This window comes from Mercenaria mercenaria, chromosome 6 (genome assembly GCF_021730395.1).
Source record: "Mercenaria mercenaria strain notata chromosome 6, MADL_Memer_1, whole genome shotgun sequence".
Classification (NCBI taxonomy): Eukaryota; Metazoa; Mollusca; class Bivalvia; order Venerida; family Veneridae; genus Mercenaria; species Mercenaria mercenaria.
The window spans coordinates 76,569,571-76,583,078 of record NC_069366.1 but is presented as its reverse complement, the minus strand read 5'-3'; the positions used below and the strand labels follow the sequence as shown (position 1 = coordinate 76,583,078).

General features: G+C 32.9%; 1 protein-coding gene across 1 annotated transcript; it reads right to left on the bottom strand.

Moving 5' to 3' along the window:
- Positions 1-3,986: 3,986 nt before the first annotated feature.
- Positions 3,987-13,454, bottom strand: LOC123548473 (GTP-binding protein RAD-like). The gene is made up of 3 exons (XM_053546909.1): positions 13,350-13,454; positions 4,842-5,025; positions 3,987-4,249 (listed from the first exon to the last, which is right to left on the bottom strand). The coding sequence occupies exons 1-3, from the start codon at positions 13,452-13,454 to the stop codon at positions 3,987-3,989; spliced, it is 552 nt and encodes a 183-aa protein (XP_053402884.1).
- Between the last annotated feature and the right edge of the window lie 54 nt (positions 13,455-13,508).

Here is a 13,508-nt window from a genome sequence, read left to right as displayed (position 1 = left end):
TTTCTTTGATTCTACGTAGTGACCTAGTTTCTGATCCCACATGACCCAGATTCGTGCTTGTCCAAGATGCCATGAAAACAAACATTTTGACAAAGCTTCAAGAAGATTGGAGCAAACAAAATGGCCTCCAAATTGTAAACAATCTTTTCCTTTGATCTGACCTAGTGACCTAGTCCTTGGCCCCACGTGACCAAGATTCGAAATCATCCAAGAATTTGTGATAAAAGCATTCTGACCAAGTTTTATGAAGATAGAATAAAAAATGTGGCCCCTAGAGTGTAAACAAGCCTACTCTTTCATATGCCTTGTGACCTAGTTTTTAATCCCACGTGACCCAGATAAAAATTATCAGAGATTTCATGCAGACAAACATTCTGACAAAGTTTCATGCACTTAAAATGAAAAATGCAACCTCTATTGCATACACAAGTTTTTTCTTTTATTTTAACAGGTGACCTAGTTTTTGACCCCACATGACCCTGATTCGAAATTGGGCCAAAGACTATCAAAATAAACATTTTGACCAAACTTCATGAAGATATGGTCATAAACGTGGCCTCGAAAGCTTTTTATTTGATTTGACTGAATGGCCTAGTTTTTGACCCAACATAATCCAGATTCAATCCTGACCTAGAAGTCATAAAAACAAACATTGTGATCAAATTTCATGAAGATCCAGTTTAAAATGCAGTCCCTGTTGCATACACAATGTTATTCTTTGATTTGACCTTGCGACCTAGATTTTGATCACAGATCACCCATATTCAAACTTGACCTAGATTTCATCAAGGCAGCCATTCTACCCAAATTTTATGAATATCCAGCGCAGAATGCAGCCCCTATTGCGTACAAAAGGTTTGTATTTGATTTGACCAGGTGACCTAGTTTTTGACCCTAGATAATCCATATTCGAAATTGACCTAGATGTCATCAAAGCAATCATTCTGACCAAATGTAATGAAGATCAATTGAAAAATACAGCCTCTATCGCATACACAAAGGTTTTCTTCGATTTGTCCAAGTGACCTAGATTTTGACCCCATATGACCCATATTAGAACTTGTCTTAGATTTTATCAAGGCAATAATTATGACTAATTTTTTGATTATCCAGTGTAGAATGAAATCTCTATTGTATGTTTTACTTCAATTTGACCAGGTGACATAGATTTTGACCTTAGATGACCAATATTCAAACTTGACCTAGATTTCATCAAGACAAACATTCTGATAAAATTTCATGAAAATCCAGTGTAATACGCAGTTCCTATTGCATACACAAGGTTTTTCTTTGCTATGACCTAGTGACCTAGTTTTTAATCCCAGATAGCCATATTCAAAACTGACCTAGATTTTATCAAGGCAATCATTCTGACCAAATTTCATGAAGATCAATTGAAAAATACAGCCTCTATCGCATACACAAACTAAATGCTGACAGACGACAGACATACGACGGACGCCGGACATCGAGCGATCACAATAACTCATGAGCTAAAAAGACAGGTATGACTCCCAAGATTTATCGATATGCGTGTACAGGTCGAGTACAACGAAGATCTCTCGTATTAATTCGCACACCCTAATGACGGCTAATTTATAATCAAATCGAAGAGCATATATAAACATGCGTTTGCTTAAGGGATTAAGTGAGATGAGTTTAAGTGGTAATTCATTTTACAAAGCCAAAAGTTTGACATAACTTAGTGATGATCAATTCCTATATCAGTAATATATCAACTAAAATTAAACAAATAAACAGAAGGAGGAATAATAAAACTCATTTTGATTGTGACCTATACAGTCCTAATCAAAACCAATATCACACCATAATGTTTATGTAGACGGAACAGGTTTTTAACATCGGGAAAAATCATAGTTTTGTGTTATCTCAAACATTGACTGTTATGAAAGTAAAACCGTATTACTTCTCAGCATAAGGAAACGCCTTAACACGGATTAAATACTTTAAAACTATAATTTGGCAAATACACGATGTTTGATTGAACAAACATACATACTGCAAAACACATCAAATTGCTAATTTTATTTTTATCAAACTTTGCCGAACCTAGTTTTCGGCTTTCTGCAAAGCTGGATTTTTTGGTTTGTATTTGAATATTTATGGAAATCCTAATGACGAACAAATCCAAGTAATACCTACTATTGTATTTATGCATGATCTTATTCATTGTTTTGATCAGGAAGGCATCATTTAGAAGAAATCGAGTCACACTATGCGTCAACATTTTATAATCAAGGAATGCTCAATCATGTCACTGGCAAATGATTGTCATTCTGAAACTGGAATCACTGGAATCGCTAGTGTAGATCACATCCTTTCGCCATTCTGTCAGTATCTTTGTTGGTAAGCATCCCTTTTAACAATTAAAGGTACTGTCCAAATTGAAACATGGACAAGTTCATGATAGAAATTCAGCAGGGTAAGGGTTAAAAGGAAAATATAAACCAGTCAATGTGATCATACATTTTTGATGTAGGGCTATTCGTAAAAACTTTGAGACTATCACTTATGTAGTAAACTATTGAAAAGTATCTGTACATATTACGCCCAACCAACCAACACCTCTCTAAAATGACAGATAACTTTGACAGGACCAGGTTTCAGTTGTGATTATCGTCATAATGGAGTGAATTTATAAGCAAGTTGTTTATTCTACTATAGAATATTTCGAATATTGGGTCCCGGTGTCAGGTGTTTGAATTTTGCAGAAATTTTACAATGCTTAAAGACGTTTCAGCGAATAAGTTCCAACGGGACTATTGGGTTTCAAATTTTGCACAGACATAGTTCAACGTTTGCGTGCATCCATATTAAATTTTATAACAGGTGTCAAGGGATAAATTGATTCATGTTACTTCTAATAAGCCGCTTTTCTTGGTAATTAAAATCTGATATATTAGACGATCATATCTTTTTCATAAAAAAGGATAGAAAAGATAAATACCGTTTTCAACCGGACATACCAACTGATCAAAATCCACAGGGACACATGTGTGAAGTATGTTAATCATAATGATCCTTCTTAAGCCGGCAAAGTTTTAACTTTATGTTATTGTTGCCTGTCTGAATAAATACTGTAAAACAGTATCTTCGGTTACATGTAGTACTAATATTTTATTTACGAAATACAAAATATAACAATATCTCATGAATATCATACTCAAGTCTGCTGGAGATATATATTTCAAGCTTTTGTTCATTTTAAAAAGACATATCTATTTTACACGAATAACAGCAAATTTATTTCTAGTTCTTTTTTATTTATAGTTAAATCCTATTTATTACAAGGACCAAATACATTCTAAAATCAATCTATCACGTGCATATATCCTGTTCTTTGTCCAGAACAATTAAGCAATCTCCTTAAAGGCATTAGTACTGAAATATTATTTAACAAATGAGATATAAAAAGTCACCGCAGCCAGCAAAGTAAATTTGTCCAAGTCTTGCAATTTCTAGAAACTCAATTTCAACACAGGATCTTATTAAGATGGCATCTGATAAACTGTTTGCACGAATTAGTAATAACTATCTTTCTGTATAACTTTCGTTAGTAACCTGTCACTTGTAATGTAATAAATCTACCAACACTTTAAAATTCTTATATCTTCTTATAGTATATAGAATCATTTTAAAGTAACTGCCTTTGTTTCTGTGATATTTACAATATATTCCCAAACACACATGCACTCATGAACGTATATACACATGTAATAACTGATGAAAATCCTAGCAGATGTGAAATAAATTCACATTTTAAGCTTTATGCACATATTAACTGCCGAAAATACTTGTTTACGGTTTAGGTATCTTTCACCTTTAGGAATGTACACTATGGAATACTCTAGTTTGTACGGATGTAAAGTCTGAACCATTAAACAATTATATTTCGAGGAATGTCCGTTTACATATTTAACAGTCATTGAAAATTTGATTGTTTACACGGCTGTTATCGCCACTACTTATTCTACATACAAATTTTCTGTTTTCTTGTCTTTACCACTGTGTCCAAGAAACACTTTTTCCAGAAACCGTTTAGTTCTCTTGAATGAGCTCTTTCTCTCTTTCGCTTTGGGAACTTTACTCTCAAGTTCCTCACTGTCAGCTTCGGATTTCAGTTTTATTTGTTTGTGTATACCTACAAGTAGTTCATCCACATGATGATTAAGTGCTGCAGAAAGTTCAATATATTTACAACCGTATGCATCCGCAGCAGACCGTCCTTCTGAAAAAGAATAAAAAACACACTTTTATAGAAATATGAGTGTTATAATGTTAAACAACATTCAATTTTTGTTTGTTTCAATTAATATCAGTTTGTCTGTGATGAAAGCTTGAAGCTTATTATGTTCAAATTTTTAATTCTGTAATTTTGATGACTACTCGATTTTTTCTTCGAAACAAATAATCGTATAAAATGTTAGCATTTTTCAGTGTGATAGAAGTATAAGATATATTGCACGGACAGTTTTCTATTTGCATCCTATCATGGGTGACTTTTTTAATTTTGTGGATATCAATTTTAGCAATTAAAAAAGTAAACACTACAGATTAAACAAAAATGGATGAATGTTAACACTTTGTACGTAAGCTGACCTTCAGACGTTGAACAGTTTTAGTTTTGCAAATAGCAAGCTATTTGAATTAATCAAACAATATGAAAAGCATATCTGATATATTATCTTTACCTACATACCTTAATGATTCTATGATCTGGATCCCTTTCCTAGTCACTTCTATTATTGTCTTTAGGTTAGTATATATTACATATAACTTTGTCCAACATCTTAGCAGCAATTATTACTTATCAAACCTACCTTCCTGACTGATGGTCCTCCTATGAACCAGGTCGGATTTGTTACCAACAAGGATTATAGCTTTATTTGAGCCTACTTCGTCCCGTATTTGCTTCAGCAGATCTATTGCAATCTCGAATGTAGCTCTCTCTGTGATGCAGTAAACAACGACAAAACCGTCAATTTGAAAACTTTCCTCTTGGTCCTGCAAAACAAATGAAAAACATTTAAAACACACGGCGTAATCAAATACAATTTTGAATCAATTGTTCGTTTTAATGTTCTTTACCCTAAACTAAGAGATATAATTTTATACCAGTCCTGCAGGAAAAGCATTTCACTTTATATTAAGGTATCTGGTATACAATCAGTATTTGAAATGATTATAATAAACAGATTGTGAAATCTCTATTAGGTCATTTATTTAATATATCAATGTACAGGTACAAAAAAGAGGCAATACTCATTAGCACATATTGAATGGCTTGCCAGTCAATTGTCAAAACTGTTTCCCGAGGTCCGCAGGACCGAGGGCCAATAGTTTTGACCAATAACAGACTAGGAAGTTATATTTACATAGTTTAATGGATATCTGCGAACACGAATATTTTTTCATATCCTTAATTCGATTTAATGATTTCCTAAAATCATTTAGAATTTAAAGTGCCGCCACAACCACAATTCAGTAGCAATCAATATTTTCAGGCCGAGTCTTTTTCTCTTGAAAATTGCACTAAAGTCTTAACAGTTGGTCAAATTATCATCAGCATGGAAGCACATGATGATTTACAGTACATATGCCGCTTGGAAAATGTTTGAGTCTCGTTTTGACCGAAAGCTTACCCTAAAATATTGAAATCTTACAGGCATTAAAACTCCATTAAACACATATTTACAAAAGAAAAATTTTAGTTCCTTTTGAAGTACAATATGTATACTGCAAAATCTTATGTTTTTCAAAATTGTTCCTGGTTGATGCATTTGACGCAAAAATAAAACTCCATGTAAAGTTAATTTAAAAAGTTGTTTGTACATGCATTACTGACCACAGCTAGCTAGGTAAACCAGTACACATCTTTTGTTGAATGCAACACTACACTAACTCGATTGATTTATATTGGAAGATAAGATAGTTTTTCATTGTACAGTCAACCTATAATATCTATATAATAACTGTGTTCTTTACGGTCTGCTCTACAATTGGATGTAATTACTTTTTTACATGATTGAATATATATTGAATCGGACTAAATGTAAAATTGCATAATTTTGTCATTATAGCCAGAGAAAAATATCTAATAAAAGCATAATACAGGTTCTGAAATGCAAATCCTTTTGCGTGAATATGTTCAAATAGATATTCAGAACATAATTTGCGACAAAATTATTGACTTTAGTGCAATATTCAAGTGAAAAATACTCGGCCTGAAAATATGAACTGCTACTAAATTGTGATTGTGGCGGCTACTTAATTTAATAGCATTTAATGTTGTCAGATATCTAAAAATGGATTTATTGATATCCTTAATTCGATTTACGAATATCAATAATATATAGTTTTTTTACGTTAAAGGAGCATTTAAGAAACTATTTATAGCAAAACAGTGTTTTAATGCTATTTATACATGATGGGCGGTTATACGTCGAGTGTAGTAATTTTAAGAGCACATAGCCCTAGTGAATTATTTCGTATGAGGTATAATCGCCGCAGTGTATAAATAGTGCTATAACATGATTTTGCTATACTTTATTTCGATTCTAACACATCTTTTGTTGCAAAATTTAGACCAAATGTGATAGAACTGTTTCTTCGCGGGTGTATATAATATATAGTTCCAAATGGTAGGTCGTCAAGCGCCTTTATTTATACACGCCAATACCGGAAATGGTAATACGTCTTGCGGAAACATTCAGTTAGAGCGCAAATGATGGCGAATTATTCTGCACAGCAAATTACCACCTCATTGTATGAACTAATAGTTGTGCTATATAACAGTTCGTTTTAGTCGTGTTCTTAAGTAAAACTTTTGATCAAATTTCTCGATGCGTACATGGCGTCAATATACTACTGCTGTGATGATTTAAGCATTGCCTAGTTATACTAAAATGTATCATTTTTACACCTAAAAACGAATTTAAGATATTTATAATTCACCTTATCACATCCTAAAATCAGTCCAGTGATATTACAAAACTGATGTATATTAATGGCACAATTAATTCTATTTAATGCTATTTTAAATTCATTTTGTTATATCCAAAAATCATTTAAAAGATATCACTTAAGGAGGTAGGTTACCTTAATATTTGAATGTGCGCATGCCAAACCGGAAGCTAACGTGACGATTTACGACGACATTTACGACAAACTAAATGTGTTTGTATATCCATTCTTCCAGCAAAAAAAATCATGAACCTGTCTCCAATCTGATGCTTTAATAATGCAGAAGTAATGAGTAAATTGCCGCAGAAACGCTTCAAAACATTGTTGCCTTAAAATGACATCACTGACGTCATGACGTTACGTGTTAGTTACCGCGCTAAAATAATAGCTTTTATTTTGAAAGTGCGTAATTCTGTGCAATGTCTTTATTTGAACTTTTTTTAAACAGCCATTATTTGCTGAAATATTTTTATGAGTCTTTCGCTCTGAATAAGGATCAGTATTTTGCTAATTTTATGCAGTTATGTTGAAATGTTATGCGGAATGTAAGAAAATGGATGATGGTAACTGATGTTATTGGGAATATAGTTGGGTGAAAAGTTAGAAATTTTCTAAAAATTGTTGGACTTTTCGGGTTTGACAGTTCCAATGCACGTAAAATATTAACAATCGGTTTTACTAGGATTGTTCTAATGTCATTTTCATCACATATTGTATAAAAGATTATTGTAATGGAAGTTTTGCAGTATTTAATTCCTATTGAAATATGATCATTAATTTATTGTCATGGTGTTTGTTACCCTCAGGCTGTTATATTACTACTAGTAAACAGTTCCTAAATCTAACAGTTTACCAGGAATTTCAGCATTTATATTAATTTAAGACATTTGACATATACGCCGATAAAATAATGACAAAAAATAAAAGGTTGGTATAATGTTTAAATAGTATTACACTGGTGGTTTTGACAATGTTAATGGATGTAATAATGGCAAGTGTTTGATACGGTGTTGACAAACAAGATTTTCTTTCAAAGAAATAGTTACTTACTTTTCAGTCTATTACAAACAGTTCTTGCTATACGTCAAAACGAAAGAGATAGATTATTGTCTCTAATATCAACGGTCCTTTTAAAGTTTTGATAATTTTATTCGAAATGAACTTTCAGGTGCAATATACTGGGAAAATTGCTGGTGAAGTAGACAAAATATTCATCTGTGATAAAAGGTAACGCTCAAATTCCTAAACTGCCAATATAATATTATAATGTTTTAACTAAAGTGGTACTCGTTTGTTACAAAGCCTGCATGTTATATGTTTCATAAATGTTTTAACCGCGCATTTCAACAATTCTTAGCAATTTGATAGTAATTTCATACTCCAGTACGCAATTGCATAGGTAAAACAACTAGCGACTTTTTAAACCAGACATAGTTACTACTTTTAATTACTACTGCTCAAAAATGAAGCTATGCTAAGCAAATTTAAGATTATTACTAGATAATTTTTACGTACTCAGCTCACAACATTTCAAATTGTCTTGTTCACCATTTTCTTAAATTTCAAAGTTTGATAAAACAGCTTATTTCAATGTAATGTATTTAACATCGTATATTCAATGCCTGACGTTATTATATGTAATTCATCTGTAAGGAGAGGAATTATTTTAGTTACTCTATCGTTCCAATCCTTTTCCTGTTGTGTATTTGTCAGTTGTCATGCATTAATGTACATTACGAAATAAATATGTTTAAACTAAACAATTCTTAAGATTACATTATTACAATAAATAAATCGGGTTGTTAATTTTGTCATATGCAATTACTTTTCTTTTGCTTTAAAAAAAGGAATGTCCTCATGGTTCACATAAATTAATATTATATATTAATTAATATTTTAAATAAAAGAAAGCTCGTAAAAACATTAAGGAAGTCTATATAGACACTTAAAACAATAATACAAATGTATTTCTCGATCGTTTTATTTACCGAGTATCAAAACAGCTCTTAGTTTTAGTATTCGGATCATAAAAAATGAACATACTGGTTAATAGGGTTGAAAAACAGACACATACGTTTGTTCATTACAAGAAATTTCAGGAAAAAAAGAGCCTCCATGCTGTTCATTTTTTTCTTCAAGCTGATTTTCTAACGATTAATGTCTGTAAACACAATCTTCACATTATGTATTACATGGCTTATTTAAGCTATAATTATATGTGGTCTTTCTATGCATTCTTCACGTTGTTGCGTGTTCGAATCGCTGAGTGCAATAAAATATCCTCCTCTTTAAGAATGAGCGGTTGATATTCAAGTTGTGTTACTATAAATCAGAAGACAATTTCATTTCATGACCTTTCATTAACTTTCTTTTATGCCTTTTTGTCGGTGCAAAGGTTGAATTTCACAGATAGAAAACCAGAAACAAAGTTTATTTAATCACAGTAATGTTACCAAAGACAGAGAAAAATGCGAATTCTTTATTATTTCATTAGCCAAACGGTACGGTGTTTTCACTGGATTAGTCTGGTTACTGAATTTTGAGAACGATTCAAATTATCAGACACAACTTATTTACTTTTCACTTGATAACATAATGTGTTATCCTTTAATCTGGCAATTTCCTTCCAAACGTAACATTTACCTCCAGATTAGTTTTATGTACTTGACAATCTAAAGAAACTGATACGAGGCGAAAACATTTCTAGTAACACTGTTAAATTAAATGCAAAAGTTATTTATCAAAAGTAGTATGGTGTTTAAAGAGTTTGATATGTCCTTTTCACAGGAATTCAACTAAGTAGATCAAAAATGTCTAAAAATCTCTTATTTTGTATTCATTAAGTTTTAGGATCTGATATTTAGCTTTGATATAATAATCTGTGGAATATGTAATAATATTTATTGCACAAAGCTTAAACTTGTACCAGTTTCCTTAACTTTATTTGCTTTATATATTTGTCAGTGTACTTTAGGCGGTCAGATATTTGTGCCCATTGTGCTTTGCCATAGAGAAGCCTGTTGTCAACTGGACGAGTAAAATGGTTGGACAGATTAGACATGCAAACGTCGGTAAGAGCCGGTTGATCTGATTACTTTTGTGTTCATTATGTTTCGTTTTTTTCTTTTTTATTGTTTTTACTTTCACAAGGAGCACCTTTTTAGCATGTTATATATATTAATATGTCTACTTTAGTAATATGTTATTCAATGTCTGTCTTTCATATGAGCATGATGTGCTTCCAACTATTTATTATAAGTATTATTTATTAGTACTTTTTCTTATGCTTTCAATAAATTATGTACACGTTTAACCTTTTCATAGATACTAACAGTTTAATCTAAATCTCTATTTTTTACTTGCCATATATATTTTAGACATGCTTAATCACATGTCGGCCTTTGTACATGCTTAATCTTTGTTAATCTCCGTTTTAAAAAGCTCATGAGCTTATGTTGATATATAGTATCCGACGTAAAGCTTCTTGCATCGTGTATCTTGAACTACTTTGTCTTGAACATGTACATAGCATAAGTAATTTGTACCATAACGTTTCAGTTTATTCATCTAGAAATCAAAAGTATAACGTTTATAGGGCGTGAGGTGTATTTCTCATTTCATATACACTCATGAAAAGACTCAAATCAAGATTTAATTAAATTTGCTCAGTTTTGTTCTACACTTTAGTGAATTGTTATTGTGCCCCCCATGAGTGGTGGGCATATAGATTTGGTCTTGTCCGTGCGTCCGTGCGTCCGTCCGAAGTTCGTGACGTGCTAGCTCAAAAGGTATTTGATATAAATGTATGAAACCTTGAATGAGTCTTTATCATGATACGAACTTGTACACCTCCTATTTTACGTCTGGCTCCGCCCCCTATTTTTAGAGTAATTGCCCCTGAAATAGTCAAAAATGCACATTTTCATCTTGTGACACGCCTAGCCCAAAAAGTATTTGATATAGATTCATGAAACCTTGCACGAGTCTTAATCATGATATGAACTTGCACACCTCCTACTTTTCATTATGGTCTGCCCCCTATATTTAGAGTTATGGCCCCTGAAATAGGCAAAAATGCCCATTTTCACCTTGTGACGCGCCTAGCTCAAAAAGTATTTCATATAAATTGTTTAAACCTTGTATGAGTCTTTATTATGATATGAACTTGTGCACCGCCTATTTTTTGTCTGGCTCCGCCCCCTATCTTCAGAGTTATGGCCCCTGAAATAGTCAAAAATTCACATTTTCACCTTGTGTCTTGCATAAGTCTTTATCATGACATAATCTTGCACACCTCTTGTATTTTGGCTGGCTCCGTCCCTTATTTTTAAAGTTATTGCTATTGAATAGTAAAAGAATGCACATTTTCACCTAATAATGTGCATAGCTCAAAAAGTATTTAATGCAAAATCATGAAACCTTGCTTCAGTCTTTATCATGATGTGACCTTTCACACTTGGTATTCTTCTTGAGAATCTTTGTACTTACTATGGCCCTTGAAATAGTCAAAATAGTGGATTTTTTGTTTGTGATGCTCATAGCTCAAAAATATATGGCCTAGAATAATGAATCCTTTAAATAAAATGTTTTTTTAGGCTAAACCCCATTAACACTGCAAACATGTGAGTTATTGCCTCTTATTTGTGACAAATGTACCAATGGGGGGGGGGGGGGGGGGGCACACCCTGTGTCCTACAGACACATTCTAGTTTTCATATATTTTATTAACCTTCAAAACCGTTTTTTTTTAACTTAATGGTGCCCCCGTATTTAGATCAATGCTACGGGCATAACAGGTGTTAAATCAAGTCAGTGGCGCAGTGGTTAGTAGGTTGGACTACAATGCCAGCGGTCCGGGATTGATTCCCCGCCGCGGCTGATATCCAGACTAGTGTACAATGCTTGGTGATTTACCTAAATTGGTACTGTTTCCAGCAGTATCGGCCTAGACTTGATCCTGGTGAGGTTAATATAAAAAAAATAGAAAAAGTGGAAACTCCACATGTCGTTCAACATGACAAAAATGAAAATGTTGCAGGCTCGGTTTGCTTGCCATGGACTCGGCTGGAAATAAGTTGTTCAATCCATTCCAGGTTGAGACTTACGTCGACTATCCACGTTTAACAAAAAAACGTTGCTTTACCTCTATCTTCTCAATACCTATCGCGAAAACAAACAAAACCCAGCGCCTTGCTTTGGGCATTCAATTTATTCAAGGTCAGCTTTCAGGATTTGATGTATTTTATTCGCACAGGAGTTATAGCAATCTTACCATTCCAAAATCAATAAAGTGTTGTTTTAAAAAAGCCGCCCCAGCTTGTTTAAAACTGTTCAAAACTATTGATCTATCACTGTAGAAGAATATCGACGCATTGGTCCGGTGGATACACTATCTGACTATGAAACCAGGGCTTGTGAGCTCGATGCATCGCTCCTCTTTAATAATTATCATTGCAATAAGAGTCCTGTGATTGTTAAAATTTACACCCGTACACACTAAGACAGCAATGTAATGTTCACAAACTGTTTGTTATTGCGCCCGAACTGTGGGTTACCAGTGGCAACTATAAATCTGAAGATTATGGTTCTTGACCAGGTAACGAAAATCTGCACTTTGCATGCTATTACGTCGCCGTAACGTACAAATCTAGTTTTATTACAACCGGAGGAATGCAGAAATAGCATATGGAGAAAAGACGTAAACAAAACGGAAAATTTCCAACTTTCACTACAAGTCCACTACATTAAACAGAAACATGACAACTGCTGAAGATTGATGTAAAAATATATTTCCTGTTTTTGAACTGTATGTAATATTGTATTTAGTGTGCCTTACATACAAAGTGCTGCATTGTATTAAATATTATACAATTATTGACTCTTGAACCATTGGAATCATGTGATATTCACCGGAAAATGTCAATATTTATTGCTTTCTTCCGGTGAATATCATATCATATCCAATGGCTCGAGAGTCATTTTTTTATTATATGGGTTCACGTTTATGAATAAGCAACAAATATATTAAATGTACGAAAGTATCAATAACTATATGAAAACTTATCAAAATTTAAATGAAGACACTGACAATTCCTGGAATCATTGTGTATACAGTTTCTTATCGCTGAAATAAATTGTAGTTGACTGTAAAAGGAGTATTTTGGCTACGATAAAACCTGTAGCTGATTTTTTCCCACTGCTCATATTGTACTTAGAGCTACATGTCAGTTCTATTTTTAGAAAGTTATGTTTAATGGGGAAACCCCACTAACCATTAAACATGAAACATATTTTGAATGATGCTGAGCGGTTTCGGCCAATGAAATTTAGGTTATTTTTCGAGAACTTATAATACTGTAATTTACCTGAAAATCTTCTGATTGTACAAATTCTAGCGTTGACTCTTCGCCATCTACTTGCAATGTTACAGTCCTCTCACCTTCTGATTGAGCTGAAAATATAGATATCATGATTATTTTAGTAATTTTCAAATTACATGAAAAGTAAGTTTGTTCTCCAATACA